Raw genomic sequence first — 25,389 nt, 5'->3', positions numbered from 1 at the left:
TTCTTGAGGAGTGAAATGTTGACTCATTTACATGGGGAGAGGGTATCATTACCGTTAGATGGCACTGTGGCTGAGTGAGATGCCCCTCCAGGAGATGTGGTGGAGTAAGGAATCCTGTTGTCTGCACAAAGAGAACAAGTTGATTGTTTTATTAACAACAGAAGGGGATTCTTTTCATGACATGAGTCATTTCATTTCACCAGCAAGGACTTATTCCATCAGCATCTGCCAATCATTTATGGATTCTTACTGTGCTACTTCATTCCCATGTACATGCTTTCCTGCCCTGTCTGTCTTTCCCACTTCTGCTCACCCACTGAATCTGTCTGGAGCCTTATGGCCTCTGTGAAACTTTGGCTCATATCCTCCAACTGTTACCCATTCCCTCCTACTGCTGCCAGTAAGCCCTGTACTCTGTATTCTGCTACGGCACATAGCATACTTGATTATAGTTACATATTTACATATATGTCTCTCTTACTTGACTCTGAGCTTGTTGAGGGCTATATCTGGGTTTTTGTCATGCCTCTTGTTTTCAGGGTCTATAGGAAGCTTGGTGCCATCATCTGGCATCACTGACAGACAACAGTACCTATGTTACGAAGGACCGTGTAGGTTGTCTCCATGCCAGCATGGATGTGGTCAGACACATGACAGTGTAGCAGCCATGTCCCTGGGTGATCTGCAAACAGTTCAATGGTTTGGAATGTCCCAGGAAAGAGATCATACACATCTTCTCGGTAAGATTTATCTATCTGCAAAAACGTTTTAAAAAACAACAGCTAGTAGCCTTCTTTGCTCAGAACAGCAAGAAGAGAAAGAAGAGCAAAAACAAATAAAACCCACAGTAAGCAAAAGGAATGACATAAGAAAGAGCAGGAATCAAGAATAGAAGTACAATAAAGTCAAAGAAATCTAAAACTGATTCTTGGAACAGATCGATAAAATCAATAAATTCTGTAGTAGCCAGCTTCCATGATGGCCCACAATGATCCCCACCTCCTGGTATTCATAACCTTTGTAGTTCCTACCTACATTGTATAAGGGTTGGTATGTGCAATCAATAGCATGTGGAAGAAGTGCTGGCATTCCAATTCCAAGATTAGGTTATCATTACTTCTGTCTTAGATACTCTCTCGCCCTCTTCTCTTGGATTACTCACTGGAGGAAGCCAGTTTTCATGTCTTATCCACATGATCAGGAGTTGAAGCCTCTAGTCAACAACCATATCAGTAAGTTTGGAAGTAGATCCTCCAGCTCCAGTCAAACCTTTGAGAACTGCAGCTCCAGTCAACATCTTGATTGCCTCCTCATGAAAGATTCTGAATCAACCAACTAGCTAAACTGCTCCCAGATTCCTGATGCAAGAATTACTCTAAGTTTAGAGTAATTTGTTATGCAGCAATAGATAACTAATACAAATCTCTGGACAGACTAACCAAGGGAAAAGGGAAAAAGACACATTAGAAATACCAAGAATGAAAGTGAGGACATCACTAATATCTTACACACACTGAAAAGGAAATACTGGACAAACACCTCTTATCCATAAATTCTACAACTTAGATGGTATGAACAAACTCCTTAAAAGACACAGACTCCTGAAGATTACTCAAGAATAAATTGATAACCTGAATAGCACTATATTTATTAAAGAAACAAATGCTTCAAGATATTCTAACAAATTAAACTCCAGATGGCTTTATTGGCAAATTCTACCAAACATTTAAAGGAGAAATAATACCAATTGTAAAAAAACTGTTCTAGAAAATAGAAGAGGAAAGAACACTTCCAACTCATTTTATGAGGCCAGCATTACTGTGATACCAAAACTAAACAAATGCTTTGCAAGGGAAAAAAGCTACAATCAATACTCCTCATGAACATAGATACCATCATTCATAACAAAATACTAGCAAATCAATTCCACAAAAAGGAATAATACATCATCACCAAGTAAGGTTTATCCTGGGAATGAAAAAGTGTTTTAAAACTCCAAAATCAATAAATGTAATTCAGCAATGGATTAAAGAAAAAGCATCTGATCATCTCAATAGATGCAGAAAAACCATTTGATAGAATTTAACATTTGTTGATGATCAAAACTCTGAGCAAATTTAGAAGGAAACTTCCTCAACCTGATAATGGGATCCACAAAAAAGCTGCAGCTAACTTTGTATTCAAAGGTGAATGACTAAATGCTCCCCTTGTAAGATTAAGAACAAAGTGAGGATGCCCACTTTCATCACTCATATTCAAAATTGCACTACAGGCCCTGGCCAGTGCAATAAGACAAAAGAAATAGAAGACATACAGATTGAAAATAAATGAAGCCATGTCTGTTCACAGACAACATGACTGTCAGCATGGAAAATCCCCCTAAAATCTACCAGAAAACTATTGGAACTAAAGTGAGTTTAGCAAAGATGCAGGATACAAGGTCAATATGCAAAAATCAATTATATTTCTAAATATTGGCAATAAACAACTATAAATTGAAATAAAAACACTTATCATTTACACTATTACTAAAGCCTTTTATATACTTAGTTATAAATAAATATAAGAAAATATATGCAAGATCTCTATACTTAAAACTACAAAATGCTGATGAAACAAATCAAAGAAGAGGTAAACGATATATATACCATGTTCATGGATTGGAAGCCTCAATGTAGTTATGTCAGTTCTGTCAAACCCATTGTATAGATTTAGTGCAATACCAATCAAAATCCCAACAGGATTTTAAAAATCAAAATCAACAAGTTATTTCTAAAATTTATCTGGGAAGGCAAACACCTAGAATAAAACAATCACCATCTGATTTTCAGACTTACTATAACACTAAAGTAGTCAAAACATTGTGACATTCAAGAAAGGGCAGACTATAAACCAGTGTAATGGAAGAGACAGCCCAGACATAGACCCACATATATGTGTTCAATATGATTTTGACAAAAGTGAAGAGTGAATTCTGTGGGAAAAAAAGATAATCTTTTCAATGAGTGGTGATGGAACATTTGGACATACATATGAAAAAAATGAACTTTATTTCATATCTTGAACCACATATGAAAATTAAAATGTATCAGAGCCCTAAATATAAAATCTAAAACTATAACACTTCTAAAAGAAAACAAAGACCTTTTTTGTGACCTTCATTCAGTAAGGCCAAAATTTTTTATACATGACACTAAAAGTATGATCTGTAAAAGAAAAAAAAGAAAAATTGTACTTCATTGTACTTCATCAAAAATTAAGAACTTCTATTTGAAAGCTGTGAAGAGAATGAAAAGATAAACCACAAACTGGAAGCAAATATTTGTGAGTCATATCGCTGAAAAAGGATTTGTATCCAGAATATGTAAAGCCCTCAAACTCTACAATAAGGAAACAAATAAGCCAATTTTTTAAAATGGCCTTGCAATTTGGACACTTCACCAAAGATTAACAGATGACAGATGGTAAGCAAACACATGAAAAAAATGCTCAATATCGTTAGCCACTGGGAAAATGCAAATGAAAAGCAATGAGATACCACTATATCCCCTCCCCAACGAGGGAATGCCTAAGGAAAAAAAGGAAACAAAAACGAAAAATACCAACTGCATATGTGGATGTGCAACATATGGAGCTCTCATATATTTCTTTGGAAATGCAAAATGATACTGTCTCTTTGGAAAAGAGTTTGGCAGTTTCTTATTGAAATCAAACGTACACATCACATGGCTTAGCAATCCTACTTCTAGGGATTTTCTCAAGGAAAATGAAAACATATGTTCACACAAAAACATGTGCACAAATGTTTGTAATGACTTGATTTGTAATAAACAACCTTGGAAATAACTCAAATGTTCCTCAACAGGAGAATGGATGAACAAACTGCATTATATCCATACAATGGAATACTACTCAACAATCACAAGAAACAAACCACTGATACACATAACAAGACGGATGCAATCTGAATGCCTATGCTAAATCAAACAAGCCAGATTCAAGATGCTACAAACTATGATTTCCATATAACCTTTCAAAAAAGGCAAATCTATAGAGACAGTGGTTGCCAGGTGTTAAGTATGGGGAAGTAGTTGACACTAGAGGGTGCAATGGGGAAATTTGCCAGAGAAATAAAAGTATTCTGTATTTTGATTGCTGTTGGTTGCACTACTGTATGTGCTTATCAAAAGAGAACTACACACTAAATTGGTGGGCGAATTGTATTCAATGTAAATTATATCTCATTTTTGAAGTGTATATGTAAACTTTTGTCATTTTATATATGTTATTGAATTTTATAAATTTTTAATATAATTTTTAAAATGTAACTTTAAAAAAGCCAAATTCTGAAATGCAGCATAGCCATTTAATATGTGAAACTCTAATCATAGCAGGCTAATACTTGGTGTCCTAAACAATGTTGAAATATACAGAGGAGAAAGAATATTCAATGTTTTATTAAAGTTACCATTTATTCCTGTCTAACTAGGAAAGACCAATTCCAGTTTTCTCCACACATTGGATGTGATTGTTCTTTTCTATTCCACTTCCTTGTAGACAGCACTGAGAACTTCAGATGACAGACTATTTGGACCTTATCCATTGGAGATTCTGATTCAGCAGGTCTGGGGCAAGGCCTGGCAATAGGGTTTTTACATGGTTCCCCAGATGGTTCTGCTATACAGGGAGCGCCACCCAAATGGTATAGCTTGATGCTAGAGGGTAGAAGGTCACACATGGTCCAGCCCAGCTCACTAGGACAAAAGTCAAGATAAAGTTTGAGGGCTCAGGCCAGAGCTCAAAACAGCTCCTTTACTAGATAGAGCTATTCTATTAGCTAATCACACAGAAAAAGAAAAGGGTAGGGAGAAGGAAAGGGAAAGAAAAAAAGAAGGGCGAGGAAAAGGGACAAATGCTGTCAGTGTCAGTACTTTCATATACAATATTAACAGTATATTCCAGGGTGGTCAGAGTTATCCCCAGATCACTAATGAAAAAACTCTGACCTGAGGCTTGGAGAGATTTTTATAAGCACAATAATATACTTACACATATTAAGAAACATCCAGGCCGGGCGCAGTGGCTCACGCCTGTAATCCCAGCACTTTGGGAGGCCGAGGCGGGCAGATCACGAGGTCAAGCGATCGAGACCATCCTGGGCTAACACAGTGAAACCCTGTCTCTACTAAAAAATACCAAAAACATTAGCTAGCGTGGTGGCAGGCACCTGTAGGCCCAGCTACTCAGGAGGCTGAGGCAGGAGAATGGCGTGAACCCAGGAGGCGGTGCAGTGAGCGGAGATCGCGCCACTGCATTCCAGCCTGGGCGACAGAGCGAGACTCTATCTCAAAAAAAAAAAAAAAAAAAAAGGAAATAACCAGGGAGAGGGTACAATCACATTATTCTGTTCCATTTTCACCTCCCCTCACAAGCATTATTGCCAAGTAACTCTTATTTTCCACTGGAAATACATTGAATTTGTTAGTTCAAAAAAGTCTTTCCCAAAGCACTTTCCTTATACTTACTTTGAAGAGAAAGCTCTCAGCATGATAATGGATGGTATGTATGTCCACTTCACTTCCTATCCCTAACAAATACCAGTTTGTCATTGTATCTTCGTTCATTATGAGGCCATGGAGATTCCCAAAAATCTTTCCATTAATAGCTTTAAAAGGGTGATAAGAAAACAACCTTTGGTTAATTAAAATATAAGCTGATTTTTTAAATGTTTCCAGAAGATCTTTAGGTCACTGATATTTTCATCTGTCTAGTAAACATGTAACAATCTCACTCACCCCTAGCAGTGTCCCACCATTCTAGACCCAAAATTCAGATTACTGAGAAATCCTTCTACAAAGAGAGTGAGAACAAAGAAATAGCAGTTTTAAAGCCATATCTTGGTGGCAGTGTTTTGTTTTTTCAGCATAATCTCTTTATGAAGGAAATTACAGGCTCATTGGAGAGGTAGCCAGATTTATACCACTCTACAGAGAATAAACTGAGGCATAAACAAGTTTAAATAAATCAAAATTGAGTGACTTAGAAGGTATTTTTTTAATACTTCACTTGTTGAGAATAGTTTAAGCCTGGTTGAATCTCCGAAAATAAAAGAGAACTTCACATGGGCTGAGGTCGTGACCAAACAATGACCAAAGCAAACTGAGTTTACATGATGGTGACTTCCACTCCTCCGCTGTCTACTGACTTTTGATTCTGTGCATTGTGGCACAACCAAATGACCTGCATTCATTAAAAATGGAGACCATACTAAAAACTCTTTAGGAGAAGAAAGCAAAACTGGTAGGGGAAAAAGTAGCTGAATGGGAATCAGGCTACTATATTCTAATCTATATTAATAACTAGCTTTGTGACCTTGGGCAAGGCCTATCTTTTTGTGCACTTTGGTCAAAAATAGCTGTTGGTAAGAAAACACATTATTCTCACCAACAAACTACCTTAAATTATACAGAATTAAGTAACACAGATACATTAAAACAGAAATTTGATGATAGTGTTTCATATCCCAGACACAAACCTGGCCCTTAAATTTAATCAAATGGAAGTTATGGCATATTCTTATAAAAATATGACAATAAGCCATTATTTGTTTTTAAAGAATTACTTCACAGTCTTAGAGCTTAGAGATCCCAGCATTCAGAAATACATGTCCCTACAAGTTGGTTCAAAGCCTTAATGACTTCGTTGCCAGCCAATCAGTGGCTAGGCTGGTTCAGTCTGAACGAAAGCGTTAGAGGACTTTCTTCAGTCCAGGTGCCCCTGGAAAGGGGGAAAGGCTCAGAGAAGGATGCTGGGAGCCTCCTACATTTACAGGAATTGCTATGAGCTTATCTCAACAATAGGCTTCTTCTTTTTAAACTTTGGATATACCATGCATTCTGTTGCTTTCCTCAAAATCATCAGTGCGCTTAAAATCTCGTGGATCTTTGTTGAGATACTTCTTAATATTGTCATCCAGATACCAGGATTCATTCTCATTAAATACCAAAAACAAGAGAGCAAATTCATAATCAATGTCACTTCTCCTTCCCTTTTCATTCAATACTCCTTCTCGGCATGTAATCAGAGGACCCATCAAACCACTATACGTATCCTGGAAGAAAAATAAACCGAGTTAAAAGAGCCATTAAGTAATTTAATAATATTTCATTCCACCTGCCACCATTCTAGTATAGGGTCATAATACCTCACCCTGGACTAGAAATTGATTCTTCTCTCAGCTGTGATTCACCCCACCTCCAGACCATCCTGTTGAACACCATCACAGTAATCTTTATACTCCCATATCTAGAAGTCTTCAGTGATTTTCCATGGCCTGCAGAATTAAATATAAATCCTCGCAGGTCCGTGAGCCCTCCATGTGCTCCCCTAATGAACTTTTCTGGCTTAGGCTACCCCTTGATTTACTACTGGACCCCTTATGATAGCCAAATGGGACTCTCAACATGTCCCAAACACTCCCTCTACTTCCCTATTTTCAGCTGTGCTCATAATGCTCTTTCTTCCTAGACTCTCCTTCCAAAACCTTCTATAGTACTTTAGTTAGTCTGCCACTCCTACAGAATTCACCAGATTCAGAGCTCTATTACAGTTACAAGTGTGGACATGTATTATTTTCCCCACAAAGTTAGAAGTTTCTTCAAGACAGGAGTATCGGCCAGGCGCGGTGGCTCACGCCTGTAATCCCAGCACTTTGGGAGGCCGAGGTGGGCGGATCACGAGGTCAGGAGATCCAGACCATCCTGGCTAACACCGTGAAACCCCGTCTCTACTAAAAAATACAAAAAACTAGCCGGGCGAGGTGGCGGGCGCCTGTAGTCCCAGCTACTCGGGAGGCTGAGGCAGGAGAATGGTGTAAACCCGGGAGGCGGAGCTTGCAGTGAGCTGAGATCCGGCCACTGCACTCCAGCCTGCGCGACAGAGCGAGACTCCGCCTCAAAAAAAAAAAAAAAGACAGGAGCATCTGCATCTCTCATAGTATTTGGTGGGGTCATTTGCACATCACAAGTGCTCAATAAATATTTGTTGTGATGCATAAAATAATAAATAAATATGGATTTTCCCATAATTCTCATATGTAAGTTTATTTATTCAAGTGCCTTGTATATCTGTCTCTGAACTCTAGAACTGTCCAGTACAACTCAAGGACATTAATACAAGCCATCTAATACCTAAGAGGGAGGTTAAAATACTCTCTCCTTTTTTTTCTTTAATAGCCAAAGCTTACATTTTACATCAGATGATGGCTTTAGATTGGATTTTGGTTTATGGCATGTAATTAAAGGCTGTGGTTGTTTTACACACACATATCTGGCTCAAATTCAATATTGAATCTTTGCCTTTTATTTCAAAGTTAGATCATTAATCATTCAAATAGTTTTGTAGTTTCAGTTACTATGTTTAAAGTGAACTTTCTTTTCCTGAGCCCTAGTAGCCCTGGTAATGCATTTAAAATGAACAGATTTAACACATCCAAAACCATACATAAATTGTATTCTAAGTTATATTTATTTTATTGTTATATATTTACATATCCTCTTTTGCTTCAAACCTTTTATCTTTTGAAGTTCTAAATTTGGTAACTGAAACATCGGGATTTTGTTTTTATCCCCCATACTTTAAGTCAAGGGTCAGCAAACTTTTTTTTGTTTGTTTGGAAAAAAAAATATCACCAGAGAGTAAATATTTTTGACTTTGTGGGCGATACAATCTGTTGCAGCTACTCAAGTCAACCACTGACAATGTAAATGTAAATCCAGTATGGCTAGATTTGGTAAATGGGCCATAGTGTGAGACCCTTGCTCTAAATCATTACACGCTTTCACATATACCAACCCAAGCTGTGATGAACTTTCATCCAGATTAATTTAGTCAACTTTCATCCAGATTATTTTAAACCTTTTGGTTGCTCTCTCCACCTTACCTTCACAAAGTTTACTGTTGAATAGTAAACCCATGGAATACAATTGGGATCAGAAGGCCCTGGACCGGATCTTTTAGGGATATTCCATCTGTAAGTTTTTACTTCTCCTGTAATAAATGAAACGGAAAAAATTTATTAGAATTACCTGTGTTTCAGATGATTTATCTGAAGAAATACAAGCAGGTCTTCATACATTTCATTAATGTTTATTTCTGGAGAGAATTACTCATTCATTACAAATGTTCTTATTAAACTCCCATCTCGATTTCTACTATTTCAAAATGAAATGGCAGATTTGTCATGTCAGGCTCCAGCCTTCCCTCTAGTTTCCCTTTTTTATTGTCAACTGGTGTGTATTCAGGAAATAAAAACATTTTATACCTTACTGTTTTTCCTCCTTAAATGTTGTATCTTCTTCCCAAGAACCGTCCTTGAGCACATCTTAGTCATCAAGGACCTCTGCCTTGACCTCTTATGGGAGTCACCAGGGATATTTGTAAGCTCTTGCTGCTCAGGTCTCACCCCAGACCAGTGAAATCGGAGAGTCTGGGGTCTAGGACTCTGGTGCTAGTGTTTTTTTAAAGCTTCTCAAGTGGGCAGATGAGATTTGGTGAGAACCAGAATTAGAGAGACCTAGTTCCAAATCTCAACCCTATGACTTCCTTTTTCCTACATTTGATAAGCTACTTAACTTCACTAACCTTTAGTATCCTCATCTGTAAAGTGGGTTGGTCATCATAGTTTTCTAATTGTTGTGAGGATTAAATGAAATAATGTAATTAAATACACAGGATAATGCTTCATTTTGAAGGCAGTTAATGTGTTAATTTTTATGTTTACTACAGTAGTCCCCCTTTATCCAGGAGGGATACATTCCAAGACCTCCAGGGGTTGCTTGAAACCACAGACAGTGCCATACTTATATATACTATGTGTTTTCCTATACATGCATACCTATAATTAATTTATAAATTAGGCACAGTAAGAGATTGACAATAATAAAATATGACAATTATAACAGTACACTATAATAAAAGCTATGTGAATGTAGTCTCTCACTCTCAAAATATCTTTTTATAATCTCTAATTGAAGTTATCTCAAAATTTCTTAATATTTTCAGACCAACTTTGATTCAGGTAACTGAAACCAAGGAAACCAAAACCATGATAAGGGGGAGCTACTATAAGAACAACTATGGAGACAGTAAAAAGATCAGTGGTTGTCAGGGGTTAAGGAAGAGGAAAAAACAAACACCAGAGAACAGAGAATGTTTAGGGCAGTGAAACTATTCTTTATAGGACTACAATGGTAGATACATGTCGTTGTGCGTTTGTCAAAACCCTTAGAGTGTATACACCAAGACTGAACCCTAATGTAAATTATGGGCTTTAGGGGATGTGTCAATGTAGGTTCATCAGTTACAACAATTGTTGTACAACACTCTGGTGGGGGATGTTGATAATGGGGTCCCTAATGGAGGTTCCTAATGGAGCCCTAGAAATTCCTAAACATTTGGTCCTTGGATGAATGATGATCTCATACCAGAGTGACTAGATGATGGCTGAAACACATTGACATTAAGATGAGCTCTTTAAGACCCCTCTGAGGTCAGAAAAGAGTTGACTCCAGTGTTCTTCTTCAAGATGGAGCAGATCTCTGATGCAACTTACCTGGTTTTGTCATGGGCACTTGGAATTGCTTTCCACTATCCATCTCCTCCACACCCTGGGCTGAGATGGAGTAGGGCCTACTGGCTTTGTTCTTAAATATGATCAGGATGGTGTCGCCCACCTCGGCATGAATCATTGGGCCTAAAGGCAAAACACAGGACTGTGTGCATTATTACTGCTCTTTCAACATTAGTGGAATTTAAATATAGGCAGTAGTGAGCCAAATAAAATAGTTTGGCTTTAGTTGTTTTTCTGAGAAAGGCATATATAAATCTACTTTGTTTTAGAGAGCAACATTGTGTGGTATTAAGTATCATGTAGTCTTTAGCAATGGGTTTAAATTCTGCCTCTTTCATTTATTAGAGGGGCCTTGGGTAAGTAATGTAATCTGTCTGAGTTTCAGTTTCCTCATCTGTAACATTGGTTTAGTAATAACTTTCGTGTGGGGTTATAGTAAGAACTGAATAAGATAATGTATGTAAAAGTGTTTCCTTCAGTGCACTGATACACCATAAGTACTCAGTAAATGCTTAACCTTTTACTACTGAGAAATCATCTCCAGGAAAAGCCATATCCACATGATATGGTGACTTTCAGTTGTAATCTCCCTGCGTATAACCTTTGATAAGTCTGAAATTATTCATTATCTGGTAAATGGATGACAATAATGAAGATCCAATGAAATGTGTATAAAAGGAATTTGAAAGATTAGAGTGAAATAAAATCATTTATGTATTGATTTATGATTAATACAGTGACTTCATGTATGCAGGTCTAACTCTGTTTCTCAATATTTGTTTACCCAAGGAGACAAGCACTCTTCAGTTCCACTGATGTGTGCATTTCTGTTGGAAGCAAACAGGCTGTGTGCCGATGGAGATGAGCCTACACCTGGCTGAGAGGGCCTGTAGCAGCATGACTTGTGCACTGCTTCATGGTGAGTAGACTCCCATTTCAGAAGTGCTTGATCCCTATGGCTCTCTCTTGGGTATTTGGTGCATTCTACAATCAGAGGCAGATACACTCACAGTTGGTGGTCTGGCCACACATATCAATTCCTTGCTGATTCAAGCCATGGTTTTAATTGCTTTTCTGAGACAGGTATATGTAAATCTAAAATTTGTTGGACTGTTATTATTTTCAATTTTCTCTCAATTTCTTAAAACATAAATACATTAAATTAAAATAAATAAATAAAACTTTCTTAAAATATTTAACATGAATCAGGAAGTTCTAAAAATCACTCATTTTTTTCCCCTTAATGGCAAAATTAGAAAAGAAAACCCGAAGGCAAGTGGACTGGGCTGAAAAAAAGAAGAAAATGCTTTGCATGTTCTTAAACAGTACATTTGGTTATAGTTAGAAACAAGTGCCTATGTATGTGTCTGTTAAAATCATTATTTGTGTACTCATTACCACCTGAATTGCACATGCCTTGCTATACTGGTTGGTAAGAGCAAATGACTACTGATGAGTAAGAGTGAATGGGTACTGATTCAGAGCGTGAGAGGTCGCTATCAGGGAATAGTAATGAACTGAAGTGTGCCTGCCATGCGCCCAGTTTGAGGAGCCCAAGCCTCTCCCTGAGCTGCAGAAAATGAGTAAATAGGCTTCACATTTCCCTGGTTGAAGTGCTGATGGGCTTGCCTCTCATGAATTCAACTTATTTGTGTCATTTTGCTGAGAAGAACCAAACCAAAGAACCTTAGAGGCACACCTCAAACCCCTCAGCAGGACCAGCACCTCAGTGTCTTTAAAGCTCTGTCAACATCACAGCTCAAATGAATGAATGTCTCAATCAGGGCTGACTCACTCATTTGATGAGACAAACAAGCTTATCTGTGAATGTTAGTAGACTGTGGACATGTGGGGTCTAATACACCTCCACATGTATTACATGGATGGGGCATTTGATTTAACAATTTATCAAGCTAGGAGTTGTAGGGCCTCATTCTAATATTGGAAAGCACTGTGTAAGACCATACTGTTTATATAAGTTACCTTGTGCATTCAAAAGTGGAGCAGGATTTCCAAAAGTCCCTTAGATTTGCCCTCTGCTTTAAGGTCTTATCCCCAAGATGGGGTCAGAGCTGGTGACTTCCCATGAAGAAAAGTGGAGAAGGAAAGCAGGAAGAGCTTATCTCATTGCCAGGTCCGGCAGCTCAGGTTCTGAGAAGGCCATGAATAAGGGCCTCCTGAACTGAGAGGGACCTTTCAGGAAGGAGAAAGCCAGACCTTTCTCCCTTGGCCCCATCTCACATAGGAGCTCTTCTTTTGTCATAAATATGTTTATGGTGTGTTGCAATAGCACTGTGCATGGATAACCCAGGACCTTAAGAAGTTATGGAAACATTCTGCCTGCTGTTCTGACACATCAAACTATTTCAAATTAAAACTTCCTGGCACAGTATAGGGGTTGGAAAGAAGCTTTAGGGTATCATACACAAGATAGACTGCCCCGATGTCATGGATTCCTATTTGTGTGTTATCTGGTAGTCTTATTATGACTATTTTTTGTATGAGTTGAGCACTCAGCACACTCCCTGATAATGGTAGAGCAGGAAAATATTGCAGTTGGAGGAATGCAGTCAAGCTACTCTGTTTCTTCTATCCTTTCTCAGCCACAAGTCTAACAGAACACATGAGTGTGTGTGTATGCACATGCTTGGGGCTGACAGTGCACGCCTGAAATCTGTGCCATACCCAGGAGTTCTAAGTGCTCCTCTCGTGGTGGTCGGGCTTTGATCTCCACAAATTCTCCATCCGTGTATTCCCTGTAAACCACCTTCTTGTACTGAGAGCCAATCCAATTTTCAGTGTGGTTCATAAATATATCTCCATGTCTGCAAATCAGAAGCATCAGAAATTAAAGTTGTCAGAAAGCAGAAAAGCTTTGAGTGCCTCTAAGTGATTCAGGGGTACTCTGGAGAAGTGCTCCCCAAACCTGGCTGTGATCAAGTGCTCCCTGGGGAGCTGGCCTTTTGCACCAGACTTTCTGGGAGTGAGGCCAGGAATCTGCACTTTAAAGCTCCTTGAGTTCTGATATGGGCAGCCCAGCACCAGTTCATGGCCCACCCTTGGAAATCACTGTTGTAATCTTCTGCGAAGCACTGAGTAGGGCCAACCTCAGAGACTCCTAAGGATCCTTTGAGGTTGCACCTCTCTTCTGGGACCATCTAACCTTACACACATGCATCTGCTTGTGTGTGTCATCACACACACACACACACACACACACACACACACATCCACCCTCTACCACCCTGAGTTTCTCCAGATTTCATTTGCACCTTTCTGTACATGGTAATACTTTTCCACTTTGAAAGATCTCAAGAAGGACTGTAGTCATGTATTGTGCATACACTCATATACATATATAGATAGATACAGTTGATACTTGTTCTTCACCCTAGTATCTTCACCCAGTTATGTGATAACTGGACTAATAAAGACTGAACCATTGTTCCTAGGGGAAATATAGGGTTAGGTTCCTGCAAACCTCTGGTCACAATATTTTCATCAACTGATCAACATATGACCTTGTTTTATGTCTGTTTCTTTTTAAAGACACTTTATTTAATATATATTGCTGAGCTCAACAGCATTAACACTGTTGAGTTCATTAACACTGAGCTCAACAGCCAACAGCACTATAACTCATGCAGGAACAAAGTCCCTCTCACATGTATGAGGCACATCAGAGGCTTCTTGCACTCAGGACATTGCTTCAGCACCCTGCTTAGGGTGGCATTCTAAACAGTGAAAGCACTAACATAAAGCACACAAATGCAAAAAACATGGCACTAAATAGTCTGAAAACAAGGATTTTGTTTACAGTATGAGAGCCGAAACAAGAAGGCAGAGAGACTCCTTGTTTGACCTCAGCTGAAAATGTGTGCCTCAGGCAACATAAAATGTTGCCACCCTATATGTACCTGCAAATGACCACAAAAATGTCACAGGAATTGATTTTGGGGTTAAAAATAAATTTTAGCAAGTAGGCAAATTTGCAAAAGCAGAATCTACAAATAGCGAGGATAGATTGTATGTGTACCGTACATGTATAGTACATTTCATCTATTGCCAAGGCAGATCATCACAAAAGACAGATTTTTAAAATCTATTAATTTTATTTCTAAAATACAGTGAGACCCAACCCTTCCATCTCCTTCCACTGAGGGAGCTTGCAGTCTCATCTCAGCCACTTGTATCACTTACCTTTCTTGGGTGGAATTATTCCTAACCATTCTCCCTGCCACCTGTACTCCTCCTTGCCCTCTATTCTCCACACTGCAGTCAGAGGGATCCTAAGCTATAATTTAATCACGTTGATTTTAAGCATTTTTGTGATTTCCCACTGCCAAACTCCTCAATTTGACTCTCAAGCCTCACTATCTGCCTTTGCCACCTCCTGAGCCTCATTTCCCATCACTGGCCCCCTACACTCTGTGCTCTGGTCATTCTAAACATTTACTCTATTGAATATGATGTGCTCTCACTCACCTCCAGGCCTTTACATAGGTTGTTCCCTCTGCCACGAGCATGTTTCCTTCCTCTTCAAGTGGACTACTCTTCATGTCCCAACTCACAGACTACTTCCTCCCAGAAGCACCCCCTGATTACCGACCCTCTCCCTACCTTTCCTCAAGACAGGGCTGTGTGCTTCTGCCATATCTCCTGCTGCACTCTACCCTTCCCCTCTCATAGTGACTGCTTCACTCCATATACTTGTTCTAAAGTCTTACCGTGGACCAGGAATTCTGTGTGGGAAAGGACCTTCTCTATCCTCCACACTGTTTTACCAGCACATTGCACAATGCCTAGCATGTAGTAGGTATTTAATAAACGCATGTAGACTTCCACCCTAGACTGTATGATTTCCAAGGGAAGAGAACTTTTCTTCTACTTTCATTTTTCAGGAGTCCCAGTTACATGTGATAGTGACCAGCGCAGACACAACCTGGGAATTTGTAGGGAGTCACACTTGCTAAAGACCTACAGAGCATGCGCGATCCCACTGAAGAGCCCTGGCGGCGGCGCCTGTGGTACCTTTCCCCTCTTGCGTCCAAGTGCTGCTTTTCGAACTCCCAGTTTTTGTTAGGGGCATAATCCCATTCTACCTCTTCAGCGGCGATGTAAAAAGTTCTTATCATCCCATGTGGCTGCTCAGAAGGGTCCCTGTTGTCACAGCTGTTGACCTCATAGATCTGACCCATGCCTCTCGGGAGGTGGTGCATGGTGGCACAAAACACCTTAAAAATACCTGCAAGAGAAATGGCTCGGCATTGAGTGTGGTGCTCGGTATTTTTGTTGGTGATGGTCTGTTTTTAGCAAACCTGCATATTTTATTCCAAAATAACCAGTTAGGTGGATTTTTAAAATACCAGTTGCCTAGTAGTTTAAAATCAGACCCCAAGGGTAATAAATTACTTTGAATATATTTACTTCTGTGGGGATAAAGATCCTGTCCCATATTCGTTTGTAATAAAAAAAGAAACTTACAATATTGCTACCAAGAAATGACTTCTCTGGGTCTCCCTTGTAATACACACCTATTAGAAGACAGTCTCTCCTGGAAAACCACCAATGATTATCTTAACCTAGCCCAGTTTAAAAACAACTAATTACCAGTAAGATGATTATCCTAGACAAGGTTCAAATTAAGCCACATTTCTGATGAGTATTTTGCCCTAAACGATTTCATAAATTCTAAAGTGCAATAAATATGTAAGGTATTATTATCATTAAAGCCAAGTGTATTACTTCATTAAGCCCTTGAGCAAAGAAGTTTCTCATTTCCAGTGGTAGATCTACGTAATGCTAAATGAAAAGGAAACAGAAAACAGAAAATCAATCAACTGAATTTTTCTACATAATACCAACAATCATGTCTACCAACAATTATGTAATTTTTAGATTGAATTTTCTAGATGCATTGGCATCAGATAGATATTTCTTAACTGAACTCACCATAAAAATCACATAAGATAAATAAAATTATTGAAGATATTCACTCTCAATGAAAATATCGGATCAATAACTCTTCCTTCCCTTTCTCTAGTAGCCTCTGTTTTTAGAGGTGAGGGAGGAGTGTGCCTTTCTTTAACCTTCTACAATGTACAGAGGTATCTTCTATCTTGCTATACATGTAAGTCTGTTGTCTAACCATCGCCAAGTTACTCCTTTTAGATGAGCGAAAACTCAGTGGGTTGATTAAGTGGGTACCCATGCACACCCAGGCACTGATGAGGACACATGAGGAAGGGTCTTTATACGAAACCACAGAGAAGACACCTTTGAAGACAGACTTGGAAAGACTGTCTCTGCATTTGTTTTTTTCCAGGCAGCCTATTGTTTATGTGTTGATCATGGCACTTCAATAGTTGAGGAATTGTCTCCTCTAAGAACAAAGAGGATCTTAGACAAGATAGCATGAAGAAGAAAAGAAAATTAATAATAATGATAACAAAAATAGAAGAACATGGAAATGTTTGAGTTGCAGCCTATAGTCTACCCACTTTTGAACACCCTCCTTCTTGACTTATAGGTAAGGGACAGGAATTTGGTAAAATGGCTAAGCTTTTAAGCAGTCATAGATTTATGCTTATCACCAAACATAAACTGTAAAACATTGTTGTGAAGCTCTTTAGAAACCTATAGGACATATGGAGTAATAATCAAAGCACTAGAATAAGTAGCTCCATCTCTAAAATTATTCTGGGCAGCTCTAACTTTGAATGCCTATTTCTATGGATTAAAATGATTTGGCTATTTCCCAATCCCCTCCTCTCTTTGGTCTTGAAGAGTGTGTTTAAAAAAAAGTTGTATCCAAGGCATCCCTTGATTTGAGTAATTCATAATTGATCAACTATACTAATGTACAGAGATTGGACACTAGGAAAAGTTCACATAGAAAAGACTATGGAGCTCCTAGTCTCAGGCAGATGTTAGGCAAAGATTTTGAAGCCCAAGCCTTAAGTTCTTAACTGATGACATGGAGACACCTAAACTGCAGTTCCAGTGGAAAGCAAAGAAGTAGAACATCCATTAGTAAACAGCAAGTACTCATCTTAGGTAGCATATTGGTTTCTTGCTAAGACTGATGAAAAAATGGGATTGGAAAAACATGTTCAATGTCTATAGGGCTTGTTCTCCTCACTTTTCATGCATGATTAGCGTATGCTACCATGTGTTGCTCTAGATCTTTTATGAAAACGCCCCAATTATCTTATCAACTTGGAATCTCTAAGAGAAGAAGTTCCAGGTACTGGCATTATACAGGGGTCTCCATAAATTCCAGATCCAATGCAGATTGCCCTGTGGGGAAACCAAGGGTGCCCAACAGAATGAAAACGGAGAAGCCCCCCAATCAAAAGGCAGTTATCAGTACCTATGGAAGAGAGACCAGGCTGCAATTATGCCTACATCTATAATCTGGAAGCATCCACTGGGATGTCCATAACTGGTAGATGCTTCAGGGAAGCAACTGAAATTATGTTCATGCTCAATGAGAGCAAAACACGTCCACTTTATCAGGGCTGAATTTTTACGGACTGTGAATCAAAACATTCTCCTAGGATTTATGCACCAAAGACTTTAGAGGGCTTCCACTTCTGTTTTGTGGATGCTATTTTAGATATTTCCCTTCTGTCCCTTATACTGTGTGTTTGGACTAATAATTCAGGATTCTCTGATTCTAATCAAGACTATATCTATTTCTACACCACTTGAAGTGCACAAAGTCTGCCAATTTCTTCTGCGGGAGGACTGTAAGTGGATGAGCCTGAAGGTAGAAATCTGGTCACCTAAGATGGACCCAGCAAGTTTACCTGCATGGTCCGGCTGCATGAATGCTGTTGTGGCCACGTGGGGAAACAGGGCCAGGGAGTCTCGGTGAGTCCCTCGTAGGTGGATGGTGTTCCCTTGAAAAACAATTCCATGCATGTCGGTGTCAGTGCCCAATCCAATCAGATGCCAGGAAACTCTATCCTTTTTACACATGTTTAGGCCTGGCTGGTTGCCGTACATGTAGCCATTAACAGCTAAATGGAAGAAGAAAGATAGTGAAAAATTATCAGTGTTTATCAGGCAGGGGAGCTTCAAATATGTCAACTGTTTACAAAAGATCCTTGTTTTCAGAGAATAAACAGTACCAGGGAAAAGCTACATGGTGAATCCACTTAAAATGGAGACCAAAATTAACAATGAATAATGAAAATATACAGAAAGTATTAAAATGTTCTCTTTAACAACACATATGCAAGAATACTAGTTCTAAGAATGACTAAGGGATAAATCAGATTGTTTATGAAATAATTTCCCCATACTCTTCTCTAAGGCTCTTGATATGAAAATCTTTTTCTTTTGAGGTTATTTTCCTATGATCTCCCTTGTTACATGTCTCTTCCTCAGTTATTAATTCATTGAATTCTACAAGACCCTCATTTGCCAGTGGGCTTTGCATTTGATTCTAGAAGTTATCAGACATGCTTTTACTGATTACATGGATTCAGCATTATTTGAAAGATTTTTTAATCAATTGACAGTATATGTGCATGTGTGTTCAGTGGAGAGGGCTTTTTTTAGGGGGTACTTAAGCTTATATGAGGTTAGCCTTTGAGTAAATAAATTTGCTTTATGATAACTTGTACTTTTTTATCCCAACACAATTACTGGAGGGACTTTATTAATAAACAATGATTAGTTAGATATGAAGACCCTCTGTGCTTCCAAAGTGGCAAATTGTTTTTATCTTTGACATCAACCCCAATCCATTGATAGTGGCTATCTGAAGCAGTGCCTTGAGAAGAACTTAGAAACCACATTCTCACCCTATGGGGATGAATGCCATGATATAACAGCAATGTCCGACTGGTGAATGCACATAACTGTGTCTCATGCTTGATGTCTCTTGGAGAAATAAATATTTCTACCCCCCTCCTACTCTCTACTAAGCCTATAGTAGGACAGAACTATTATCATGCACATGAATGACCTTCTGTTATAATCCCATTATCAAATAAAATTACTTTTTATTAGGTTGGTGCAAAAGTGATTGCAGTGTTTGCCATTGAAAGTAATTGCAAAAATTGCAATTACTTTTGTACTATCCTAATATTTCTGTGCCTGCCGAACCAGTGGTGCTCAGATCTGGGATTATTAGTAGAAATTTCAAGAAATTCTGGTGCTTCTGAGAAGAACACCACATTTTCTGGGGGGGAAAAAAAAGCTTTGATAATGTCTTTGCAAATGAATGATCTAAATCTTGTCCATCAAATGTTAATGAGATCTGAGTATAAATCAAGGTGCTAATAAATTCAGTCCTTGACTGGCTGGTGGAGAATCTTCTCTTGCCTTGGAATGCTTGTTTAAAGCCTCTTTTTCTACAACATTCACTCATCCATTCTTTCTTTCAACAAACATGTTTTGAATACAGGCTCTATAATAAACACAACACAAAGCACTGTGTACCATGTCAGGCCCTTTCTTTTTGGCTTTGTTGCTCTCTTCCTTCCACTCCCTGCAAGCAAGACTGAAGCTAGAACTTAATTTATAATCAATGTGACATTTGAATTAAGATGCATTATTTTCCTTGAACTTTGTTTTAACGATATATCCTGTATTTATTTATTTTATTTTTTGAAAGAGAGAGAGGGTCTTACCCTGTTGCCCAAGCTGGAGTGCAGTGGAGCCATTATACTTACTTCAGCCTCAACCTCCCAGGCTCAAGAGATCCTCCTACCTCCTACCTCCTACCTCCTACCTCAGCCTCCTGAGTAGCAGCTGGGACTACAGGTGCACACCACCATACCTGGTTAATTTTGTATTTTCTATAGAGATGGGGGTCTCACTATGTTGCCCAGGCTGGTCTTGAACTCCTGGACGCAAGTGATCCTCCCACCTTGACCTCCCAAAGTGCTGGGATTACAGGCACGAGCCACTGTGCCTGGACTACATACTGTATTTCTAAATATGAAAGTAGTTTCACATTGCCAGAATAGGGTAGGGCTGGATTTGACGTAGTTCATTCAGTTGTTTACTATTTTTTTAAATGAAGACCTCTCTTATGATAAATTTCTTTTACAAGTTAGCTTCTCCACCAATAAACTGCTATATTTCCTTATTTCTACCTTAATTTCCCCTTTTTATTCTCTACTGAGAAGTTTGGAAGCAATATTCCTATTCAGTTACAGCAAAACCTTTTGTAGAAGATGACACTGAAAATGCACTACTCCGTGCTTTCCATTGGCACAAGAGGGGACTCTGTTGGAAATGAGCATCTGGGACCATAGGGTCTGTGACCTGGTTGCCATGGGGCACTTGTAACCTTGGACTATTTTTCACTTCCATGCAAGGAAAGGAGGTTAAGGGCTATTTTGTTATTCTTCCATAATGCTTTAAAAGGCAATAAATGGATTTTATGCTGGGTCCTAAAACAAGCAGGTTAGCACCTGTTGTCTTATGTTACTTGCTTCAGGCACTTTTATTGACTGCACACTCTTGCAGGCACTGGGTTTGGACTTTCATTACTCTGCTACGTTAGGTAATATGCCTAAGAGTAATGAGCATCCTGTGTTACTCACAAGCAATTAGCAGGTGGTTTGCTATTGTAACACTTGATAAAAAGAGACAGGGAGAGAGAATTAAGTAATTCCTCTCAAATGAAGATCTGGGATAGGAACAGATGGTATTTCACAAATTAACACTCACCAGTCACTCATACTACTTAATTAAGTCATTCATACTACTTAATTATAGACACTTTGCTATGTAATGATTATCTCCTATTATCACTTTGGTTTTCCAACTTGATGTTATTTTGAACCCAAGGGAGAGTAGTTTGTCAGTAATTTTCTACATTTATGATGTACTGTGAACTTGGCTAGTTTAAATTTTGTGTTCCTTCATCTAAGGCGGATAAAGTGTTCTAGAAATATTAAATTTCACATCTCTGAGAGATAGGGAGGTTTCACTATACCATCTAAAGCTGAAGGCATGAAATAACTTACTCGTGACCAAGAACAATACCCAAGAAACCCAAATTAAGATAATTAAAACACACCAATCATTTTCACTTCGAATGCAAGTCAGCCTTTCATTTACAGGAGGGAAAGTCATTTGTCATACCATGCATTCGGTTGGATTTCACAAATTCTTTATCTTCTTTGTCAATGCTGAAGGGATGCCAGATAAACTTCTGAATGTTTTCATCAAAATATCTGCTCAGATTCTCATCAAAGACTGTGAACAGTAGGTAAAACTCCTTGTCTATTCCTTTCTACAAAGAAGAAAGAAATGAATACATAAAAAGTGCAGCTTGGAGGAATTCACGGAATTACTTTCCTTTCAAAGTTCACACAAAGTATTAATAAGTTAGGGTAGATCAACATCAGCTATAGAGTTCCCGGGTCATTTTTAAATCAGGATACTGAATATTGCTCTGATGAATTTGTTCCCCATCCAGAAAACGTGTCTTTCTGGTTACATCCATCCTCCAAGGAAATCAGCCCCTGCTCAGAAGACTTTCTGCTCTTTTGGCCTCTGTTACCAGGCTGGTCCTCACTGACTTTTTCTCCTTACCCTGACCTCCAAGCCCTGGCCCAGCCTCTCTCTCTGACTGCATCTCCCTGTACTCACCTCCTAGCTTGCTCCAGGCACCCTGGCCTTTTGCCCTTCCATGAACACACCAACCTCATTTCTGCCTCAGGGTCTTTCCGTGTGTTGTGGAACATGAATTGAGGAACTCCCTTCCTCAATTCACTTTTCTGCATGTCACTTTCTCAGAGTGGTCTTCCCTAACCACCCTTCTAAACTAATCACCATCTTTTGCCCAGAAACTCACTCACTTTACCCTATTTTATTCTTCATAGCACTTATCTCCACCTGAAACTGTATTTTATTTATGAAGTCTTTTTTTTTTAACTTTTTCCTACTGCAATGTGAGTTTCCTGAAGGTAGAAACACCTTAGATTCCTCTCTGTACCTGCATCACCAAGAAAAATGCCTGGAAAAGCAGGCACTCGGTATACATTTCTGAGTGAAATAATGAATTCATATAACTGATGAGACTTAGCTAAATTAGGTTAACTTGAGAGGGCAGTGAGGGGACAGTGGATATGACTTCCCACTGTGTGTATTCCTAAACAGTCTATTTGAGCTTATCTGATCACACAGCATCACAGATTGCTGCAGTATGCTTTCCTTTAAAGCTCACCAAGAGAGATGACTAGGTTTTCTTTTCTTTTTAATTTAATTTAAAATTTTGGGATACAGGTGCAGTCTGTGCAGATTTGTTACATAGGTAAACATGTGCCATGGTGGTTTGCTGCACCTATCAACCTATCGCCTAGGTATTAAGCACAGCATGCATTAGCTATTTATCTCGATGCTCCCTCTCCCTCCAACCCTACCCCAAGCCCCAGTGTGTGTTGTTCGCTGCCCTAGGTTCGTGTGTTCTCATTGTTCAGCTCGCACTTATAAGTGAGAACATGCATTGTTTGGTTTTCTGTTCCTACCCTAAGTCTGCCAAGGATAATGGCTTCAAGCGCTATCCATGTCCCTGCAAGGGACATGATCTCATTCTTTTTTATAGCTGCATAGTATTCCATGGTGTACATGTACCACAATTTTTTATCCAGTCTGTCAAAAGACATGGGCTTTTCAGTTGATTCCATGTCATTGCTATTGTGAATAGTGCTGCAATGAACATATGCGTGCGTGTATCCTTGTAACAGAATGATTTATATTCCTTTGAGTATATCCCCAGTAATGGGCCTGCTGGGTCAAATGGTATTTCTGGTTTTAGGTCTTTGAGGAATCACCACACTGTCTTCCACAATAGAACTAATTTACATTCCCACCAACAGTGTAAAAGTGTTCCTATTTCTCTATAGCCTTGCCAGCATCTGCCATTTCTTGACTTTTTAATAATTGCCATTCTGAATGCCGTGAGATGGTATCTCATTGTGGTTTTGATTTGCATTTCTCTAATGATCAGTTACATTGAGCTTCTTTTCATAGTTTTATTGGCCACATAGATGTCTTCTTTTGAGAAGTGTCTGGTCATGTCTTTTGCCCACTTTTTAATGTTTTTTTTTTCTTTTACATTTTTTTAAGTTCCTTTTAGATTCTGGATGTTAGACCTTCATCAGATGGATAGATTGCAAAAATGTTCTCCCACTCTATAGGTTGTCTGTTCACTCTGATAATCGTTTCTTTTGCTGTGCAGAAGCTCTTTAGTTTAATTAGAACCCATTTGTCCTGCTTTGCTTTTGTTACAATTGCTTTTGACATTTTCATCATGAAATTTTTGCCTGTGCCTATGTCCTGAATGGTATTGCCTAGATTTTCTCCTAGGGTTTTTATAGTTTTGGGTTTTACATTTAAGTCTTTAATCCATCTTGAGTTAATTTTTGTATAAGGTGTAAGGAAGGGGTCCAGTTTCAATTTTCTGCATATGGCTAGCCAGTTCTCCCAGCACCACTTATGCAATAGGGAATCCTTTCCCCATTTTTTGTTTTTGTCAGGTTTGTCAAAGATCAGATGGTTGTAGATGTGCTGTATTATTTCTGAGTTCTCTATTTTGTCCAATTGCTCTATGTGTCTGACTTTGTATCAGTTCAATGCTGTTTTGCTTACTGCAGCCTTGTTGTATAGTTTGAAATCGGGTACTGTGATGCCTCTAGCTTTGTTCCTTTTGCTTAGGATTGTCTTGGTTATATGGGCCCTTTTTTGGTTCCACATGAATTTTAAAGTTGTTGTTTCTAATTCTGTGGAGAATGGAGGTGACCATCCTTTCCATCCCTCAGTGCCTTCCTGTCTCTAACACGCTCCCCACCCAAGCCACCTTCATCCTGCCGCATGCTCTGGAGGGACCCTCAACAATGTCATCTGACCATATCTCTCCTTATGTTGGACTGTACAGTCTCAACTCATGGTGTTCTGGTTCCTGCCTACCTGTTCGGCGTCATCTCTTGACTCTTTCTTCCTGGCACTTTAAAGAAAGGCCAAGCTCCTTGTTGCCCTCTGTATTTGCTGTGTTCTGCATCCCTCTGCCCTTCGTGCACATATTCCCTCAGCTTTGATAGTCTGCCACTCTTTTCTCTTGCAAACCACTAGGCAACCTCATGGTTCTGCTTAGCTGCCCACTTCTGTGATGCTTTCCTAACTCCTCATCAATGATGTGAGTACTCCTTGCTCCTACATCCCTTATATATAGTTATTTCCTTAATTACATGATGCTTTAGAAGGTAGTGGTATAAAAGCATGAGTTACAGAAGAAAACAATGAAGACTTGAAAGTTTTCAGAATAAAATGTAAAAAATCTGAAGAACATAAAAGATCAAAATGTATTTTAAAAGATCATGGGCTATGTGAACAGAAAAACCTAGGTTCTAATGCTATTCTTCTGTTCACCCACTGTGAAGCCTGGAGCAAGTGATTTATCCTCTCTAAGCCCTAATTCCCTCACTTGCAACATGAGGGCAATAGTAGTCCCCACATCACGTTTTTTGTGAAGATTAAATGAGATGACTTCGCTAAAGCACTCAACACAACAACTGACAAATATTAAGTACTCAGTGCTGTTATTATTAGGTGTGACTGCAATTGTCCACAGTACAATGAACAATTGAAAGGAGTTGCATTGAAGAACCTCATTGCTTGACAGGTATTTGGAGAGTAACTGGGTTTAATGAGGGTGGGAAATTAGCCCAAGAAAACATTAGAAAGAAGGTGACAGAACCCTGCCTGATGGTGAATATATGTATAACTTAACT

The 25,389-nt window shown here is 38.9% G+C and overlaps 1 protein-coding gene and 1 long non-coding RNA gene across 2 annotated transcripts in view; one reads left to right on the top strand and one right to left on the bottom strand.

The window, feature by feature from the left end:
• HEPHL1 (hephaestin-like 1) overlaps nucleotides 1-25,389 on the bottom strand; it is a 78,414-nt gene that overhangs the window by 2,066 nt on the left and 50,959 nt on the right. The window contains exons 10-19 of the mRNA XM_011926564.1: nucleotides 21,740-21,890; nucleotides 18,442-18,654; nucleotides 15,662-15,875; nucleotides 13,316-13,455; nucleotides 10,613-10,753; nucleotides 8,942-9,048; nucleotides 6,889-7,111; nucleotides 5,526-5,665; nucleotides 593-755; nucleotides 53-121 (exon numbers count right to left, since the gene is read on the bottom strand). Coding sequence (XP_011781954.1) covers nucleotides 53-121; nucleotides 593-755; nucleotides 5,526-5,665; nucleotides 6,889-7,111; nucleotides 8,942-9,048; nucleotides 10,613-10,753; nucleotides 13,316-13,455; nucleotides 15,662-15,875; nucleotides 18,442-18,654; nucleotides 21,740-21,890 — 1,561 coding nt within the window. The remainder of the gene's footprint in view (nucleotides 1-52; nucleotides 122-592; nucleotides 756-5,525; nucleotides 5,666-6,888; nucleotides 7,112-8,941; nucleotides 9,049-10,612; nucleotides 10,754-13,315; nucleotides 13,456-15,661; nucleotides 15,876-18,441; nucleotides 18,655-21,739; nucleotides 21,891-25,389) is intronic.
• LOC105500888 overlaps nucleotides 1-25,389 on the top strand; it is a 47,349-nt gene that overhangs the window by 10,305 nt on the left and 11,655 nt on the right. The gene's annotated exons all lie outside the window — the stretch shown is intronic.

Source organism: Colobus angolensis, unplaced genomic scaffold (genome assembly GCF_000951035.1).
Source record: "Colobus angolensis palliatus isolate OR3802 unplaced genomic scaffold, Cang.pa_1.0 Scaffold7, whole genome shotgun sequence".
Taxonomy (NCBI): Eukaryota; Metazoa; Chordata; class Mammalia; order Primates; family Cercopithecidae; genus Colobus; species Colobus angolensis.
The sequence above is the reverse complement of the archived record's forward strand: the minus strand, read 5'-3'. Positions and strand labels throughout refer to the sequence as shown.